The 20,401-nt window shown below is 33.1% G+C and overlaps 2 protein-coding genes across 2 annotated transcripts in view; one reads left to right on the forward strand and one right to left on the reverse strand.

Moving 5' to 3' along the window:
* The window catches only part of LOC144445556 (small ribosomal subunit protein eS21-like), a 372,415-nt gene that overhangs the window by 120,120 nt on the left and 231,894 nt on the right, over positions 1 to 20,401 (forward strand). The window lies entirely within an intron of this gene.
* Positions 1 to 20,401, reverse strand: part of LOC144445865 (uncharacterized) — a 69,882-nt gene that overhangs the window by 14,636 nt on the left and 34,845 nt on the right. The window contains exons 3-14 of the mRNA XM_078135507.1: positions 8,455 to 8,553; positions 8,210 to 8,323; positions 7,525 to 7,728; positions 6,760 to 6,861; positions 6,361 to 6,561; positions 5,958 to 6,056; positions 4,759 to 4,860; positions 3,595 to 3,696; positions 3,240 to 3,338; positions 2,393 to 2,521; positions 1,535 to 1,663; positions 677 to 793 (exon numbers count right to left, since the gene is read on the reverse strand). Of these exons, the coding sequence (XP_077991633.1) occupies positions 677 to 793; positions 1,535 to 1,663; positions 2,393 to 2,521; positions 3,240 to 3,338; positions 3,595 to 3,696; positions 4,759 to 4,860; positions 5,958 to 6,056; positions 6,361 to 6,561; positions 6,760 to 6,861; positions 7,525 to 7,728; positions 8,210 to 8,323; positions 8,455 to 8,553 (1,497 nt within the window). The remainder of the gene's footprint in view (positions 1 to 676; positions 794 to 1,534; positions 1,664 to 2,392; positions 2,522 to 3,239; positions 3,339 to 3,594; positions 3,697 to 4,758; positions 4,861 to 5,957; positions 6,057 to 6,360; positions 6,562 to 6,759; positions 6,862 to 7,524; positions 7,729 to 8,209; positions 8,324 to 8,454; positions 8,554 to 20,401) is intronic.

Here is a 20,401-nt window from a genome sequence, read left to right on the forward strand (position 1 = left end):
TGAAAACTGCAACTTGTAGATCATTCCAAAGGTAGGACTTATAATGTTCTTTGACAGTCTACAGCTATCCTTGAGTCTCTTATAGAAATTTTTCCTTCAGCTCTTTAAATAACTACCAGGAGTACAATTTTTGACCTGAGAAATTTTGCCAATGAATCTTTTTCATAGATTTGTCAAAAATATACCAAAAATATGAGAATTTACAATTCTAACGAAATCATCTAATATACAGAGAATTTAAGGATATTCATTCAAATCCCAGCTTCAAGGGTCACAAACTGAGTTTATATGTTCTGACTGTAGTTTTTAATTTACATTTTAAAGGTACTCACAGTATTGTATTTACTGAGAAGTACATGTACCACCACTTGTAATTAACTGAACTCAAACATGGTATCAAGATATGACTCATAAACTGAGAAAATATTTTTTTTTAAATGACATAATTCATACGTATAAAATATGTTCAGGAAATCCCTCCTATGCAATCAACTGTTCTAACAATGCCAGAAGACAACTGTAATGTTATAGAAGACATGCACTGACATTAAAATGATACTGGAATGTGGTTTTTTACAGTATTTTCACTTGAGTAAAAAAACCTTATAAACTCTTGTGCCTCTTTAAATCAGTAAATTGGAGAAAAAATTGAAGAATACCATGTTGATGTTCTTACCTTAGACTGTCTGTTTACGGCTAGTTGTACCCTTGTTGGTCCTAAATGTTTGACTTTCTCTAACATAATATCAGCATTACCAGCCCTAGCACAGTAATGTAATGGAGTCTCTTGTGTCTGTGTGAAATAATCAAAGAAATGATTATCAAATACATAATACTTAGATCTTATTCCCAATATTCTTCTTTCTTCAGTCAAGGAAAATACGAGTGACCTAAGGGGCCTTTGTCACCACGAGTCAATCAATTAGTAGAGACAAAAAACAAAACCATTAGGTCATGAGTATTTTCTGGCTGAATGAAGAAAAATATTGGAGAATAACATAATTATATCAGTGCCAGTAATATCATAGAAATATCGGGGAAGTAATGGCAATTTTGAACGTTTTGATTCATATTTCGAAGATATAGCAGAACCAGTGATATAGACACACATTGCCATGATATAGAACTGACATAGAAAACTGACTCCACGTAGAACAACCAGGGTATAAATTCCATATTTTTCGTTTATGCATGTATAATATGATAATTCATCCTCTTCTAGCAGGATGGGAATCCAGAGGAGAGGGTTATGCAAATAGCATTAGGAATGTATACTGTATCATTCTTCAGTATGTCTCTTTGACCAAGGAACGTGTACAGGGGTGTAGCTAATTTTGAAAACAGCTGGTCAAATGTTAAAACTAAGCAGTAATATCTATGAATGAGACCTACGAATCTGTTAACTTATTTGCTTCTACATCTCAACTCTGCAATGATTTATTTTACATATGAAAATTTCTGAGTGTGTGTAAATAATGTAATACCACATGACGAAAATGTCAAGGCAACTTCATTTTCCCTGTAAAGGACTTACCAATTTTGTTGTAATATTGATATCAGCATCATTTGCTAAGAATAATTTGACTATACTTGTGTCTTCACTTTCATAATGTATCATATCTTTGGTGATTTCTGCTGCATAATGTAACGGAGTCTCTCCTTCCTAAAATAGTGATAAATAAAAGATGTGAAAACATTACAGAATCAAGCCATTAGCTAAGGAAGTGGGGTTTCTTATCTTTCTTATCACTGAATAATGTTTGTTGGTAATATTTACCAATGTGATAAAGCACTATTACATAACACATCAGGCAAAGCTATAACACATCAGGCAAAGCTATAACACATCAGGCAAAGCTAAGCTCAATGTCATATCAGTTGTACTGACCCATTATCAGTGACATTGCAAATAGCTTTAGATATGCAAACAAATTTTATGACACCCGACTTGCTGACTCTCCAAGTCGGGAAAGTCGCACTTGAACCGCTAATGGCAAATATCCGTCATGACTCGTTAAAGTCTACAAAGCCATCATATAAACTCCTGAAATATACCCGTCAATATCAAAAAGATCATTTAATTTTTTTTGAATGTCACGCTTTTAGACAAACTTTATGAAAGATTAACAATTTATGAGATGTTTGTATCAAAAATGGGAATAGGAATTTCAAAAACATCACTTTTAATATCAGTCAGAATAATGGCTTTCATACAAAGACCATGTCTATAACTTCTACAATACATTTAGTTTAATTAGCAATCCTAGTACAAGAAAGATGATTTCTTTCTTGTACAAACCCTTGTCATTACTGCAAGGAATACTAACCTCAATTTGGGTATTTATTGCTAAAACTGACTCCACTCTAGACGTCTCTCTCTACCTATACTTACCACTGTTTGGGTATTTATTGCTAAAACTGACTCCACTCTTGATTTCTCTCTGTACAGGAACGTAACAAGTTCATGTGAGATATCCCAATGACAATGTCTGACTGCTATGTGTAATGGATTCTCCCCAGTCTGCAAAATAGATATCAAAAAATTGTGATTTTATTATCTACTGTTATACGGGTGAATGTCAAATGTTTACCATGATAAAGTTTTACACATTATAATGTTTATAAAAATTGCTGATAACTAATTTCATAATGCTTTTTGTAGAGGATCAGTACTACTGAGAGGACAACATGCCAAATTATGCTTATCTAATTTCTTGGCATTTCCAAAGGATTTGTCACTAGAGGGCGCTGTAGATGAGGAAAAATGAGGGCTAAAATCATGGTTGTGTGTGAAATAGTCAACAAAATTTGCGTATCAAAACAATTTGGGTTCCTGAAATTTACTAGATCTGAATAAAGTTTGACTGGCTGAGAATGCAACCAACGCTTGTTGCTAACTGTGATTTTTCAAAGGAGGCTATATGCTCATTGTGAACCTCACTGTAAGTATGTGAAGCCCATAGGAATAACATTAGTCAAAGGTTAGATCCACACTTAATCAATCAATTAAAATATCAGCAAACGTTGGTTGCATTTTCACCTAATAGTCACACAATTTTGTTAAGATATCTATTAGATGTTTAACTTATAAATGGTGGTGGATGAAAGTATGGGAAGTGGGCTTGTAAAGTTCATCCATGAATCAGTGCAAGGGTGCTGTAAACTTTTTTGAGAATTCTACACAGTGAATGAAATCATTAACAGAGAGAGTATATATTACCATGTGAAAATAACCATACCTTGGACTGACAAAGTGGATCGCCACTTTCTTCTAGTAGGGCCTGCATCATTTTTAACTGACCATGTCTTGCCGCTATATGCATTGCTGTCTCACCATTCTGTTAGGATAAATCACCAACAATTAAAATTCCACAATAATTCCTCAATAGCTTCCCTTTTCCAGAAATCAAAAATAGTTTTGTGTGTTTTTGAACAAGGAATGTTAGCGTAGTTTTGAATCGGCAATGTTCATAAGACATTTTATAATGTCATTTTCATTTTGTCCCAAGGCTAAGCTCCTTTGATGTATACTCAGGTGACACAAAAGAGATGACATTGATAATTCTGGGCTCGTGAAAAAACAAGATAACTTACCTCCTGTGCTGCGTTGACGTCAGCACCACTCTTTAGTAACATTTCAGCTACTTTTTCTCCTTCCTTTATCCTTGCTGCAATATGCAACGGAGTTTCTCCTATCTGCTTTAAATATGAATACATATAAAACATATTCTTTAATATACTCACTACTAAGTTATCATTACAGAATAAGATACATAAAACATCTTTAATTTCTATGATTGTCATACAATTACAGAGGCTCAGACATCATTCAGCAGTACACAAATACAAGATGAGCACACAAACAAAAACAACTTTACCTATAATGATTAGAAATCCTGTATACAATACATCACATTCAAGTTACCAGAAAGACAAAAGATTCTACAGTTTGGCCACTAGGGGTGCTAATCACCAGAAGATTTTGACCAGAAGTATGGGCGAGAATTGATTGTGGTTGACTTTGATAAATATCATTTCTCAACAAATGATGACACTGGGTAGCACTCAAATAGTTCTCCTTCCAGTTTCATTATTAAAGTTTTAAAAACTCCTGAACTTTGCTTACATCCAGTTGTCTACTTAGTGTTTTTTGTGAATGTTTTCTTGTATTTCACATAGTCATGATAAAAAGGTAAAGTCACTTTTCCCCAAGTCTGGAACACCCTTACAAATAATACAACAGGTCAAAAGTGACAAATAAATTTAAACTTTGCACTGCACCAATGGATAAATCCTAGTTTCCAACTAGAGTCCTCAGGTCTTCATCATGGGATGTATTGTTTACACATGCCTGACTTCAAAATATTGTACCAGACAGGTGGTAAAGTGTATTAGCCTGCCTTTCTGTTAAGCGATGGTTCTAATGTACTGATATAAACGGCTTCTTTGATTCCCCTAACAAACCAGTGAAAAATAAGTAGCTGGCATAGCATATATTACCAAACTGTTCAGAAATTTATGTTTAACCCTTTCATGACTAGAGACGAGTTTTAAATAATATGGGGACCCAATTTATATGAATATTTTCATAATTACAATAATATTACTTTATTAGGAAGTAACATTTCTTTAATTCCAGTCTAAAATGAAGTTGATATATGCCAAAAACTTACATAAAACAAGAATTTTGTCCAAACAATTTTGGCGGGAATGTTTTCAGTATTGAAGGGGTTAAATGACTGAATATCTTAAACTTACTTTTCCTCCTTTTAGCTGAACCTGAGCACCATAGCCAAGAAGAGTTTGAACAACCAACGGTTTACAGTATTGTACGGCTATATGTAAGGCTGTGTAATTATCCTAGAAATTAATTTATAATTCATTAAAATCCTTCAATGGAAAATTGTTTACTTTTTGAATTAGTTGGAAAGTAAATATTCAAGCCATTAATATCATCAAGTCCGCATGTAATGTTTTCATCAGAAGTTTGTTTCTAATGCACTGTGAAAGATTAGAAATGCTTATTACTTTTCAGTGCTTGAATTCAATAAAATCCTTTAAATTTTCTTCTGAAATATACATACAGGAGAAATGAAGATGCCTTGGTGTTTCACTCATGAGACATAATGTTGTGTACACACACTCGGACAACTTCAAATGCAACAGAAACAATTATATAGGTGTCGTGCACAGCGGGGATGTACAAGTACATGTAGTGATGTTACCAATGCAATGTTGATTATCAGTTGGAAAGTAAACAATCCAAGTTATTAATATCACCAAGTCCACGGGTAATGTTTTAATAATAATAAGAAGAAGAAGAAGAATATTTATTTCTTATAGAGTGCATTACATTAAAACAATCTCAATGCGCTGAACAAAAGTATAAAATTATTTTAAAAGGTACATATACACAAGACTTCAAGTATAAACATGATCAGTTTTCATCAGAAGTATGTTTCTAATGCACTGTGAAAGAATAGAAATGTTTATTACTTTTCAAAGTGATTGGGTAAAAGATCCTGTTGTGTGTGTCGTGTCTCTGGTATTGCTAGTCTACAGTTGAATTGCGTCTATCTTTGTGTTAAATCCATCATGTCCCGTGAGCGAAACACAACTTCATTTCTCCTGTTAGTTGATCTGCTCCAACAATAGCTATCATTAATTTAAAGTACTCTGAAGAATGTTCCTTGCAAGTAATTAAAACATCAAGTTTTAAACCATGATCCCAGTTTATTGAAAAAATTGCAACATTAAAAATGGAATCCTTGCCAAAAAAAAAATTAAAATGTTCAATTTCAAATTCACTCTAGTAGCTTCCAGTACTCATTCCAAAGTTTACAATCAGTTGTGTTATTATTCAAATATCTTATTACTTCAAGTACATGTACATTAATGATTTTGACAAAAAAAATCCAGAACATGAACTGAAATTAGAAATATTAAACAATATTTACCTTAGTCTTGGCATCAACAAAGGCACCTTTCTGTAGAAGTGATTTGACGACTGCATTGTGACCTCTCCTAGCTGCAGCATGAAGGCACACAGCACCAGCCTGACAAAAAACAATGATAAATCAAATACACCTGTATCATTTGTTTTGGAATAATCATAAACCATTTCCATTTGTACCTTATTTGGTGAACCATACCTTTTTTGGCAAGAATTAACTATTTTCCGGAGCCATTCCTTAAATGGTACCCTTACCATATTTGGCAAGACGTGCCTTATTTGGAAAGCCTTATCAACTGCAAGCCTTGCCTTATTTGGAGAGCCTTACCTTTTATGGTCACACTTGCCTTATTTGGAGTGCTGTACATTAATGTGGTGGTCTTTGCACCTTATATGCTAACCCTTACCTTATTTGGCATGTGCAGTGGGACACCTTTCTTGAGGAACATCATAGCAGTTTCAGGGTGCCCACATTGAGATGCAATATGCATTAATGTACTTCCATCTTTGGTCCTAGCTAGCACAGATGCTTTGAATTTGTCAACTAAAATTTCTACAACATTGGTGTGACCTCTCTCTGCTGCTATGTGTAATGGTGACCTATCCAACTGTAAATCAACAAAGAAAAAATTCTGCAAATTAGAAGTTTTCTTTCTCATGACATTTCTAAGCCTATCATTTCATCCAAGAACATGTAAACATACATTTCATTCTAAATGACAAATTAGCAACATTTATGGTACCCATTCAACAAATAAACAATGATGTATTCAAATATTCTTTGACTTCAAAATATTTCCACATACCTTATCATATATATTTGGATTAGCTTTCAGTAGATAGAAGTATTTCAGTGCTCCTTCATCACCTTCCCATGCTGAGATGTGGGTTGCTGTGTGACCTTCCTCCTAAAAAGATATGTTAAAGTCAGAAATAATGTGTGCAAAATTATGCAAATGTATGTAAATAAACTCATTTACATCATTCAAATAAATATCTAGAAAGGCAGGACCAAACAGAAGCTGATTAATTCATGCAGATTTATGTAAATTTATCAAATTTATGTTAAAAATTCACAATAACATCCTTCAAATATTGATATCACATTCAAACAAACATCTAGAAAGGCTGGTCAAACAGAGGTTGACCAATTCATGCAAATGTATGTAAATTTATGCACAATATGTTAATGTTTCATACAAATTATTCAAATCAATGCCTATGACCCTCTTCTACAATATACAGGTTCAAATGAAGTAAAAATTATGCAGTTTGGAAATATTAATACATTATGCAAATGAATGAAATGCATGCAAATTTATGTAAATTTATGTAGCTCAATGTCATAATGCATGCACAACTGTGTAAACTTTAATTCCAGGCTTCTTTAAAGGAGAACACTTTTTCTGGAAATAAAGCATCTCCAAAACTATAGGTTCTGGAGAGTCATTTCATGACTTCACATCACATAATTTTTGGTCAGCTGAAGAAACACCAAACTGAAATGACAATTTATATGTGATGGAAGCTCTTAGGTATTATGAATATTGAAATCTAAATTTGAAACTTACATTTTGGTTATCTGGGTGTCCACCATTCTCACACAGTAACTTGACAAACTCTAAGTCTTTACGTCGACACGATATATGCAATGCACTATCACCATTGTCACTTCTCTGTGACTTCACTTGTTCATCCTTCTGAGCTGACAGTAGTTCCTTACCTACTGCTACATTGCCTTGCTCTGCTGCTAACATTAGAGGAATTGAACTCTCCTGAAATTGAGACAAAGAAAATTCCCACGTAAGTTCTTATACTTGAAAAATTTAAATATTATGAAACTATTAAGGTAGAGCAATATACATGTAGGGTAACAGTTTGTAGGCTATCAATGTTTCAATGTTTTCTTTCTCTCTCTCTTTCTCTCTCCCCCCCCCCTCTCTCTCTCTCTCTCTCTCTCTCTCTCTCTCTCTCTCTCTCTCTCTCTCTCTCTCTCTCTCTCTCTCTCTCTCTCTCTCTCTCTCTCTCTCTCTCTCTCTCTCTCTCTCTCTCTCTCTCTCTCTCTCTCTCTCTCTCTCTCTCTCAAACACCTGTTTATTCAAGTATGCAAAGTACAAGTATATGGTCCCATTTTCACACTCATTAATTTTGGCACATTGTTTCAAGAAATCAAAATAAGCCAAAACAAGCTACAAATCTAATACATGCATTTGGGCATATTTAGAAAGACTGTGTGAATTATAATTCATAGCTTACTTTGTCTTTCGTCAACCTGGCTTCTTTCCCTGAGACTTTCAATAAATGCTGTATAATATTTAATGCTCCACTGGCTCTCCCTGCTGCCATGTGAAGAGGCAGTTGTTCTTTAGGCTGTGAAAAAAGACAAGAAGAGATTAATAGACTCAAATAATCTGGCCTATCTTAAGAAACGTATATCAAATTTAACCATGGTCAATAAAAAATTAATGTTAACAGAAAACTAAAGTATATATAACACTTACCCCTCCAAGGGCTGTAGCGTCAGCTTTCTTTGTGATCATTAACTTCATAATGTCATCCTTTGCAAATAATGCTGCATAGTGTATTGCACTGCACCCATCCTGTAACACATCAAAAGAAATACAGATTAAAACACCTTACAAACAATCTTTATTTCAGAATCTGTATTTTGTCCTCCTTTCTGACAATTCTGCCCTCTAGTGTTAGGTTTGAGTGGTGTGTATCAAATGACATACTTATATTGTTTACCTGAGTATTCATTCATTATGATTTATGCAATTTGTTCTTCATTACATTGTTTCACAGAAAAATCTGACTTGCCATCCTTTATTCATTCCTTCTTCAAGTTTTTAGTAGTTATTGTTTATCCTTGTTCCTTGGTAAAATTGTGTGTACCTACATGTATATGTAAGTACATCATGTATGTGTGTCTATCTGTATCTGTATGTTTGTCTATACACAAGTGTGTGTGTGTGTGTGTGTGTGTGTGTGTGTATGTGTGTGTGTGTGTGTGTACATATGTATGGATGGACGGACGGACTGACGGATGGATGGATATGTGTATGTGTGTGTGTATATGTATGTATGTACATATGTACATATGTATGGATGGACGGACGGATGGACGGATGGATATGTGTGTGTATGTGTGTGTGTGTATATATATGTATGTACATACATATGTATGAATGGACGGACAGACAGACAGATGGATGGATATGTGTGTGTATGTATGTATGTATGTATGTGTGTGCGTATGTATACATGTACATGTATGAATGGATAGATAGACAGTTTGATGGATGTGTGTAAATTGGGAGGCTGGAAAGTACAAGTTTCATAGCAGTTGTTGTGAACAAGGTGTGTTGTATAAGATATGACACACATGTCAGTTGGCCTCATTTTATTCTAGGTCAAAACAGTAAACATGCACTAAAATGTGTTACTGGCAGACAGAGTTGTCTTTGCAGGAGACATCAACCCTTAGGATAGAAACCAGAGCACACAAAGTTATCAAAATTGAACAGAAAATCTGTCAAAACATACACATTAACTGATACTGTACGGATGCTTACAACTCCACTCACGACATATCATTCATTCAAAACTTTCTGTAATAGTAACAGACTTGATTTTTGTTTGTATGCATAAGTGATATCATAAACATGGTAAAAAATTAAAATAATTTTGGTAAAATAGTTTGTTCTAAATGAAAGCACGTTTAGAAATATGTTGTTGCAGATAAATATAATATAATAATAACACAGAACACCATGATACATGAGTGCCAGTGTTGGTACTCAAGGGTAAATACTTGTAAATACTTTCATTCACTATGCTCGTGAATGTACTGCAGCAGAGAACACTCCAAGCACTCATACAAATACCCTGAGTACGCCACACTTGCACTCACTCACATCATGGGGTTCTGTCATATTATTTACTATTAATTCACAAATTGTTTGATTAGAGAAAAAATAAAAATGTTCAGACACTTCGTATATGAATGTTAAATAGTTGTCAACGGCAACCAGATTATTAATAACTAATATGAAAGTTCTGTTAAGTTTAATAACGGAAGCTGTTTACATAATTATTTTCCAATATTACAAAAATAACTCTGACTCCTTAATAAAAATTATTTCAAATATAGTTACATAAAAATGCTCATTTGAACTACTTGTCTCTGTTAGTATAACATTCGAGTTACTGGAATTTTAAAAATCTAATTCTTTATTCTACTTGAAACATCCTAGTCTACTTCCATGCCTCATATATACAAAGTTTTGCATAATCACTTGAAACCTGGTGGTTTATGGTTTCACGCAATCTCTAAAAATATGCAGCGTGATGGAAGTGAAGTGGAACCGAGATAGACCCCATGCAATGGGTACGATTACAACATTTGCCATCCAGGGGTCTAAAGATCATGGAAATAAAATACCAATCTGTCATCACCTACAGAAATGAGAACGAACTCTCCTTGATAAAACTGTGTCGAATCTTGTATCAACAATGGAGATCTCAAAATCCTTATCAATCATGTCGACATACATGGACTTCTTGATAGTTACTTCTCAAAATAACACGAAACTCATGAAGGGAAGTAGGTTAGTTCAGGACATGATGCCTAGAACGCAATGTTTATAAAAGTGCACTATTTCTACTCTACATTCTATTTCCTATGGCTGACCTGTGGGTTACATGACAGACAGTACTATCACACATAAACAGATCATTCTTTGACTAAAAATTGACGAGGGAGAATCCGCTAGGAAGATTACTTCCACAACATTCCGAAATGTTAAATGAAATTCGGAAAATTTAAAGTTGACTCTCGTTCATTTCCTCCAAAAGAGTGGATACCAAACGTATTAACATTCAAGAAATGGGATTGCATGCATGATGCCAACATTTTTCAATGTCAACCCAGGAAGAATGGTACTGTCAACACAGACAGAAAAACTTGGCAAATATGCATTGAATTCTTTCAACCTGCAGTGGGTGTTGATAGCAAACTAGGAAAATCTGGTTAGAATTTTCAATTTCCAACACATTCCTTAAATTCAGGGATAATCTCCAATGTAGATGGAAGTAAAGCAATGTAAATCTTACAAGTTTTAGTGAGCATGCACTTTATAAGTTGTCGGAGAGACTGGGGTAAAATAATTTCTTAAATATTCAACAGTGATATCTAGAAAAACATCTACAAATATTCTGAAAGTTAGAAAATTTACTGATGTAATTCAAATACAAATATGTGATTTTACGTCTAGTAGAACTTGTTTCAACGTAATTTTTAGATCTAAATGACATACATGCGCCAGTAACTATGACAACATATGCAAATTACCTTGTACGTAAACACAGGAAGGTAACACTTACAGAAAATTACAAATATAGATTCTGAATTTCTGTATGTAATTGGGTACTAAATGATTGGAAAGTCTTTAGAAAAGGCTTGAATTATTTGTATTCCAAACACAAAATGTATGCAGCTATGAAAAAACATTAAAACTAAAAGTATTTTAGAAAACTATAAATTTAACCGCATGGTATCGTCAAAGGAATGCACTTCACTATTATGATGTAAAAAGTATTGATTATAAAAATATTATTATTAATAATACATAATTTGCATTCTAGGAAACATTCACTACTGAAAATTATCCCAACACAATAACCAATCTCAAATATTGCATATTAACGAAATCATATGATTTCCACTTTTGTTATGATTAATTTCCCTTCTCAGATTCAGATTTTCTACACTCATTTGCATAGTTTTACTACTCATTTGCACAGTTTCAATACTCATTTGCATAGTTTTACTACTCATTTACATAGTTTCAATACACATTTGCATAGTTTCAATACTCATTTACATAGTTTCAATACTCATTTACATAGTTTTGCATACTTTCAATACTCAAAATTTATCTCAAACCAAATGCCAACAAACTTTGCTTTCCTTGACATTTAATTTCCATATTCATGATAATTTAAATCAACGATATCATTTGATGATGAAAACAGTCTCTGTAGTAGTTGGTAAATAGGATGCAACATTTTGGGGCAATTAATGCCAGCTATGATTCGGTAAAGGACATGTGACAATGGACCACATTTAAGACCAAGCAAAATAAAAAATAATGCAAAGTGGACCCTATTTTAGGCTCTTCAGCTAAAAAAAAAGACCCCATTTTAGACCACAGACCTAGAAAACGCACCCCAAAGGACAGTACATATACGTATACTCAAATAAAGGGAGTAGCCTATGGGATTTGTAGCCTCCTGGGGACTTTTTTAACACACATAGGGGGATATGAAGCATACTGAATGTATTTAAACTGTAGTTTGCAAACCCTTCTGATATGCTTAGTTACACAACAATTATTCTTGGATTGATTATATATATATACATTAATTTACTTTTTATATTTGAACTATAATCTCAATGTTTGCATATTAATTACTATTTCAAATATACCCAAGCTTTGTTTATTTATATAACCAACTTCTTGGTTTACTCATACTATAGTTCACTGTGTGATCATCTCTGCTTATTAGGGAGACAACTTGTCACTAGGAATCAAAATTCTGTGAACAAAATTAAAACAAGTATTGTTCTGTTACAGGTAGCAGGCAAAAATCTATCTGTATTTGGAGGATTTTGTAAGGTTCCCATTTAAAAACAATGCAAAGAAATCCATGCAAGTTTTATAATTCTTGAGGCCTACAGATTACAATATTATACAGGTAAATATTCCATCTTGTTTCTTCAGGTTTTTGTCATTCCTAATCACAAAACAATGTGGTACATAATATACACATCTTTTGCAAGTTTTATCAAATTACCAACCCAACAATATCAAAATTCTACCTAGATTCTTGGGGGTTTTCATCAGGGTAGAAGAAACTGGGTTCCCAATCATAATTGTAGTACAAAGATCAATCTATGGACATACTGATGAAATTTCCTGAACAATTCTTTGTTGCCATGGTAATATTGCAGTTTGATATTCTGAATCAAATTTTCATGTGTAAACTTTCTTTGAGATATTTTGCACAGTAGATATATCTGTCCTGTCAAAATTGTTATATGTGCCTATATATTCATTTAGCAGAATCTCAAAATTACCCATACTTCCCAGCTTGAAATGTACAGGTGTAGTTGTTATGGCAACAATTTTGCTCCTACAGATGACAATATGGTCACAACCTAGTGACCTGCAAGTTACTATGGCACCAGCTTGAAGCTATTAAAGTATTGTCGCTATAGCAACCATATCAAACCTAACCAGAAAACAGGCCACTTTTTCACCCTATATTCAACTATTAGTGACCTGAGCAAACAACTCACCATGACAGCCAAGTTTGAAGCTAGGTGACGTTGATATATAGCACAACAATATCAAACCTAACCACTTCTCACTATACATTCAATATTACCATAGTTACCTGTATAAACATGTTACCATGACATCAAGTTCAAGCTATATGTTGTCATAGCAACCATGTCATAGCCTGTTGGAGACAGGCTAATTCCTCACCATACATACAAACATGATACCATAATACAAAGTTTTGTGATGTTGTCATAGCAACCACGTCAAAGCAAGGTGGGCCACTTTCTCACTATATATTATTCAATAGTGACCTGTACAAACAAGTTACCATGACACCAAGTCTGAAGCTATGTGATGTCGCTATAGCAACAACATCAACCCTAACCACAAGGCAGACTACTTTCTCACCATATATTCAATCAAACTATAGAGTGTTTTGATTGAGAATGGAATAGAATCTAAATTAGATTACCAAGTCACAATTACTTCATTCACAACACAAAACAGTCAGTCACTGTCCTCCACTAACATGTTTATTGCAACGTATACACATACAGATTTTCTTTAAGTAATGTGACCCCTACATTGGGAGAGCAACACTTCTATATATTTTTGTAAAATCTGAAATGTTCTGATATTGGCCTCTCTGTAATGAGAGTACTGCAACAAAATTTGTACATATACACTAACTTTTGAACTGCTTGTCTTAATTAATCATGTAACAATTTTCTTCTTATTATAAAATCTATGATGTTCAGATATTGGCCTCTCTGTAATAAGTAATCTGACTTTTGAACCTACAATTAATGTAAAACATCACAATGGAGGTACAACATTTCCAATATTACACAAACTCTGAAATGTTCAAATATTGGCCGCTTTATAATCAGTGCAACATTCATAATAAATGTTAACATGCAAGAATGAATGTTCATGGAATCTGATTCTGGAAATATCATGTTTATGATAAGATTAGTATCTGATGTATCTGACAACCAAGAAAGTTTATAGTTATTAAAAATGAAAATTTTTACTAGCAAAGCTCAAAAAATTCTTGGCAGCAAATTTGCGACAAAACTTCTGACTATGCTGATGTGTCATCTGCAAAAATTTGGTATTCACTTCCAAGAACATTTTAACTTGGACATTAGAAATTTCCTTTTGTAACTTTTAACGAGTTTTTTTGGTAAATATTCATAATGGAGATACTTGTATTTGAGAAAATCTGAGATCTTCAAAAAGTAAATGTTCTTTCTGATGTTATTGGTCCAGGAATAGTAAATAATGCTATTAAAAAACTATTATGTTGTCATACGTAATTAATAACTACCTCCACCATGGGGTATTCCATTGTGTGCTTGAAAGAATGAAATACACTTGTATGCACACAAATGCACATGCATACATGTATGCTTGCACGCACATATACATGTATGTTTGCATGCACATATACATGTATGTTTGCACGCACATATACATGTATGCTTGCAAGCACATACACATGTATGTTTGCACGCAGAATGTTTGCACGCACATATACATGTATGCTTGCACGCACATATACATGTATGTTTGCACGCACATATACATGTACATGTATGCTTGCACGCACATATATATGTATGTTTGCACGCATATATACATGCACACACACAAACACATACATATCTTTGACACTTTGACATTTGACGATTTGCTACTGATTGGGGTATTTTAGTGCCGTTGTCTCAATACTACTTTCAGCTAGTCATGTATGTGATGACTGAGCTTCAGTGTATCAGGCTCATAACATAAAAGCACATCCATGAACCAATTTGAATTTTGTTGGTTCCATTACAAATGGAAAGAACATGTATTGCATAACATGTATAGAGTGTATTTTGTTAGATTGCGCTGCAAGTAATGCACTTGGGGTAAACGATTTCAAAAAATTTCATTTTGAAGTCAATCGGAGACCTGCTGCGAAAACACATTCCCTTTCAAGCATAATTGCCAAGAGCTATTTTCACATCGGACTCCTGAATACAAACTCAGCGGTGCATTGTATGAAATGATCGTAGACCTGAATAAATTCATTAATGCTTGTCATAGAAACTATACTTAGGATGAAAGGCAAAGACTGAGTAGAACATTTCACAAATTGCACTCACAAACAAACTATATTTCTATTGGCAAAATATAATGTACACTTTTACTAGTAAGTGTGTGGGATGAAAAACATTGCAGTGGATAAGTGGCCAACTCAAGGCAATCCTGCTTGTAGTACATTTTGGGAAACAATCATTCGATAACATGATTTTATTATTTTTATGATGCCTGGAAAAAAGAAATACTATGGAAAAGGTACCATGTCACAGAAATTCTGGGATTTGTGGTAAAAAATCAATAAAAAATTAATCCACATTTTTTTTTCATTTTGATCAAAAAAAAACAAGTGTATGGAAAATCTACAATTATTAGGGAATTTTTCATTTTGATTTTTTAAAAAAACAAGTGTATGGAAAATGTACAATTATTAAGGAAATTATCTGGTTTTTAATTCTCTGGTTTTCTCTCTCTTTTTTTTTTGAAAACATTCACCAATAACAATGCACATTTCATTGTTTGTAATTTCCTAAAAAGTGTAGGGAAAGGTACAATTTTCAAGGAAATTCTTCTTCTTCTTTTTTAAATTCACAATAACAATCTATCATTTGTGATTCCTTAAAAAATGTAGAGAAAAGATACAATTCTTACAGAAATTCTGTTTATACATTTTGGAAAGGATTCATCTGAAGTATTCCGAGATTCTGCCACCAAAAATTGTCAGGTATAATTGTTAAAATAATTCTTACATATATGTTGAATTTTTCTTTCTCAAAATACTTTTAAATTGTTATTCTTGTTTTAATAATTACAACTAATTTCATTCTGATGTGATATGTCTAGTAGGAAAGATTAAACCATCATAAAATATTTCACTTTTAATTTATACTGTAAATAAATTCATTCTTTTTCTACTTCAGATTAGTCAGTAACTTTCTTTTCTGACAAGCAATTTTAGAATTCCTTCCTGACCAAAAATGAACAGTAACTTTGAGGTCTATAACTTACAGATAAAATGTTCCTTTTCCTCGGCGTTTATATGTAACTGTGCAGGTATCATTATCCTAAATGGAAGTGAAAGTACACTATTGCTGACTTTTAATAATTTTATTCCAGTCTTTTTGCCATAAATTTGTGAAATAGATCCAAGGAAAACAGTAAATGGAGAAATAACATTCCTTCACAACTTCAAATATTCATCTATAATATCACCCAGTGCACTCTGACTTGAAGAACAAAATGTTGGAACAATTTAGAACTGTTGAAGGGGGAAAAAAGCACTGCATGGCTGCACTGATGACTACAATTTTGTGGGTTTTACATAACTGTTCCGATTCCGTTGTAACACTGCAATAAGATAGCCAGACACCAATTGACGACTTAAAAGCTGATCCAATTACATCTATGAAAGGTAAGTCAATATGTCAATTGGTTGCTATGCCAACCATGAGGGAAGCTAAGTTAGGAAGCCATCTTTGCTGTGTTAGTGAAAAAGGCAGTGAATGTTTGTAGCTACAATTATGACTACATTATCTAATTCACTACTGATTGTTTGAATTTGTGACATGAGAGAGCTAATGCACTTTTCTTTTCAATTCTGTATGTATTTAAATTGACCTCAACCTACCCATTAACAAGAAAAACAAGCTACATTTAAAACGATTTTCAGACAAGTAGAAAAGTCTATTTGATTTTAAACATGGATGGAAATTGCACAAGTCTACATCCCTGATCTATGTTGATGATAGTTCTCACCTACAATCATGAATGTAGATAAAGCTATCATAGACACAGATCAGTAATGTAGACAGACTAGGAAGAGGGTAAGGGACTGAACAAGTTAAGTCCATAGCAAAATCTATCAAAACAGGGGTTTAGAAAAGTATGCTACCAGAAAAGTATATATTTATTCTGGGATGGGAGAGATAATGGCCTTAAAAAGTTATTCCACTAGTAGAAAAAGAAAATTATACCAAGGATGCCTAATGGTTGTAAACAGGATAGAGGGTAAGGGACTTTAGTTGAAGTCTACAGAAAATATACTCAAACACAGATGGAGAGGGAATGGAAGTTGATATACACCATTTTACATTTTTATATTTTTTTCGTATATTGCAAAGTACGTTGTAGTACTACATGTACAGACCACAAATTTGCTGTAACAAAATTTTATGGTATACAAATCAATGTCATCGAAGAACTTGGAAATTACAGACTAAAATACAAATTTTGCAATTTAAGGTTAAAAATTAAAACAGTTCAAAATCAGTATTAAAACGAAAAAATACTGTCTAAAAGTTACAAAGTAAATTATAATATATAACTTATAAGTAAACTATCACTTAAAAGTCAAACTACAGCCTTCAATTTGAGCTAAATGTAGTAAAAATGACATCAAAGTACGTGAAAAATACAAAATACTTTGTAAAATAACTTGGAAAGCAATTTTATCAAAATTTCAAAATATAATTTTTTCAAAATGCGATTAAAATGAAAAATAATCCAACACAACTTTGCATAAAGGTTCACTATCAAAGAATGAGAATTGGCATTTCAGAAACATTAAACGTTATGGTAGAATCAGGCAATCAAAAAACAAACATTTCTTCAACATACATGTGTAAGTAGTTCATGTACACTGGTTTTTGCCTACTCTCAACTTCCTGATGGAGTATTGCATTTCACGGAAAACAAATAGAGATGATATTGAATTCGAATAATTTCATTGCTGGAAGCAAACTAATCAATTTAACCTACTAAAGTGTGGCAATGAACTGTGAGTATATTTTACAATAATTCTAGCAAAGTGACTGGTTTAATTCACTGGTACTGTTTCTAAGGTAAAAGAAAAATCAATATGTGTTATAATATGTTAGATGTTAAACGGTATGTATAGCCTCAGAAAATAAGGTCAGGATTTTATTTTATTTTATTTTATTTTGATTTATCTTTTGAAGTGTTTTCCTTTTTGAAAAATATTGCTTTGATCTGAAAACAAACAAAATGTTGGTTAGAATACCCCTTCTGTGAGAATTTGATGAAATATGTACAGACGTCACTGGGGAAAGAAAACAAATGTGCATGAAGGTCAGCAAGACAGAATTTCTTATTTTTTAGTTTTAAATTTTTTAAAAATTTTTTTAGGGTTGGTCACTTTAACTAGGATAAGTCTGGTTATCGGAAAGACTTTTTTTTTGCGTTAATTAAATTAATGATTTATGTTGAGGTCAAAGATCAGAACCTCATTTCTATAGTTGCGACACAACTTGACCTGTTTCTGAAAACTTGACACTTAGAATGGTTTTACTGAAAGGAAAAATTTACTAAAAAGTCAGAGAATAAAGCAAAATAAGGAATTAATAGACAAGTTTGGTTAAAAACATAATTTACACCACTTTGTTCATTCTGGCATTGAAAAGAAATTATTTCCTTTAGAAAAAAGCATCATAATGATCCTCAAAACAGTCCAGTAGCAACTGTCTGCAGAAAGGTAGCAATCTTCTTTTCACTCCCGAGTGACTGACTACGAGTACTAATTACTTAACTCCTTTTGTGTTTAAAATAGTAATTCCACACTGTTTCAAAACAAGAAACTTTCAATCTCTGTTATTCATACACAGTAAGTCCCTCTTCTTCATACGTGTCTCAGGTGAGACATTTATCACAAATAAATAATGACTCCAACTGGACTCATCAACCACGATTCATTGACGAGAGAAAATGATGTACAAAGTTTGATATTGAGACTAGAGATGTAAAGTTTGATGGCTTTTCTGCAACAATAAAATCAATCACTTAAAAGTATATACGATATTGCGACCTAAGACTTGACATGAAATAAGATATTTCTCATCCTGATGGAGTCCTCCATAAACTAAACCAATCTTACAAATGACTATAATCCGTCACCTTTGACAGAATCGATACGGAAACATGGATTTTCCATTTTCCTGATTTTTCTTATTTCCTGTTGGGTTGTGAAGTAGAACACTTTTAAGTTTTAAATGGAATTTGTTATCAGTACATGTATAAAGTTAATTTTTGTTTTTAACAATTTGACACTGTGACAAAATAATTGACGATATAAGCATGACACAAACATGGATAACAATTCTATACTGGTGAGTGCCTAACCCTAACCCTAACTGCATAACCTTAACTATCATTTCATCTATGGTTTTATCCTATACAATGTATTCTATTCAACATCCCTAACCCTAATGTCATAGTCTCCATCATTTTATCAACTTTATCCTGTATTCTAACATCCCTAACCCTAATATCACAATCTCCATCATTTTATCAACTTTATCCTGTATTCTAACATCCCTAACCCTAATGTCATAGTCTCCATCATTTTATCAACTTTATCTTCTATTCTAACATCCCTAACTCTAATATCACAGTCTCCTTCATTGTATCAACTTTATCCTGTATTCTAACATCCCTAACCCTAATATCACAATCTCCATCATTTTATCAACTTTATCCTGTATTCTAACATCCCTAACCCTAATATCACAATCTCCATCATTTTATCAACTTTATCCTGTATTCTAACATCCCTAACCCTGTCACAGACTTCACTGGGTCATCTGATTTCTAAAATACTCCACGCTGTGCAACACATATACTGAACCCAGATTGCTTCAGAAAAATCTATTACTTCTCAAGGCAGTACATGTCCACAATGTCTCTACCAATTGACCCATGTGTGAATATCAGTATTGATCCAGTGAGGAACTGGCTTGAAGTTTACTTGTCAAAACTTAAATCCACAGATCTGTCGTAACTTAGGAGCGATTGCACAATGTCACATAAGCTAAATAAGAAGTTTGTTTAAGGTGAAGGGGTCTGGCGTCAATGCGATTGCTGAACTTCATTTTTTCACATCTAACCAAATTTCACTCCTTCAATGACAACACTTTTCAATTTACTACTGAGATGTTGATGATAAGTTGATAAAAATGTTCTTCTAATATGAGATATGGTGATGGGTTTCTTGTAGTATTTT

This window comes from Glandiceps talaboti, chromosome 14, assembly GCF_964340395.1.
Source record: "Glandiceps talaboti chromosome 14, keGlaTala1.1, whole genome shotgun sequence".
Taxonomy (NCBI): domain Eukaryota; kingdom Metazoa; phylum Hemichordata; class Enteropneusta; family Spengelidae; genus Glandiceps; species Glandiceps talaboti.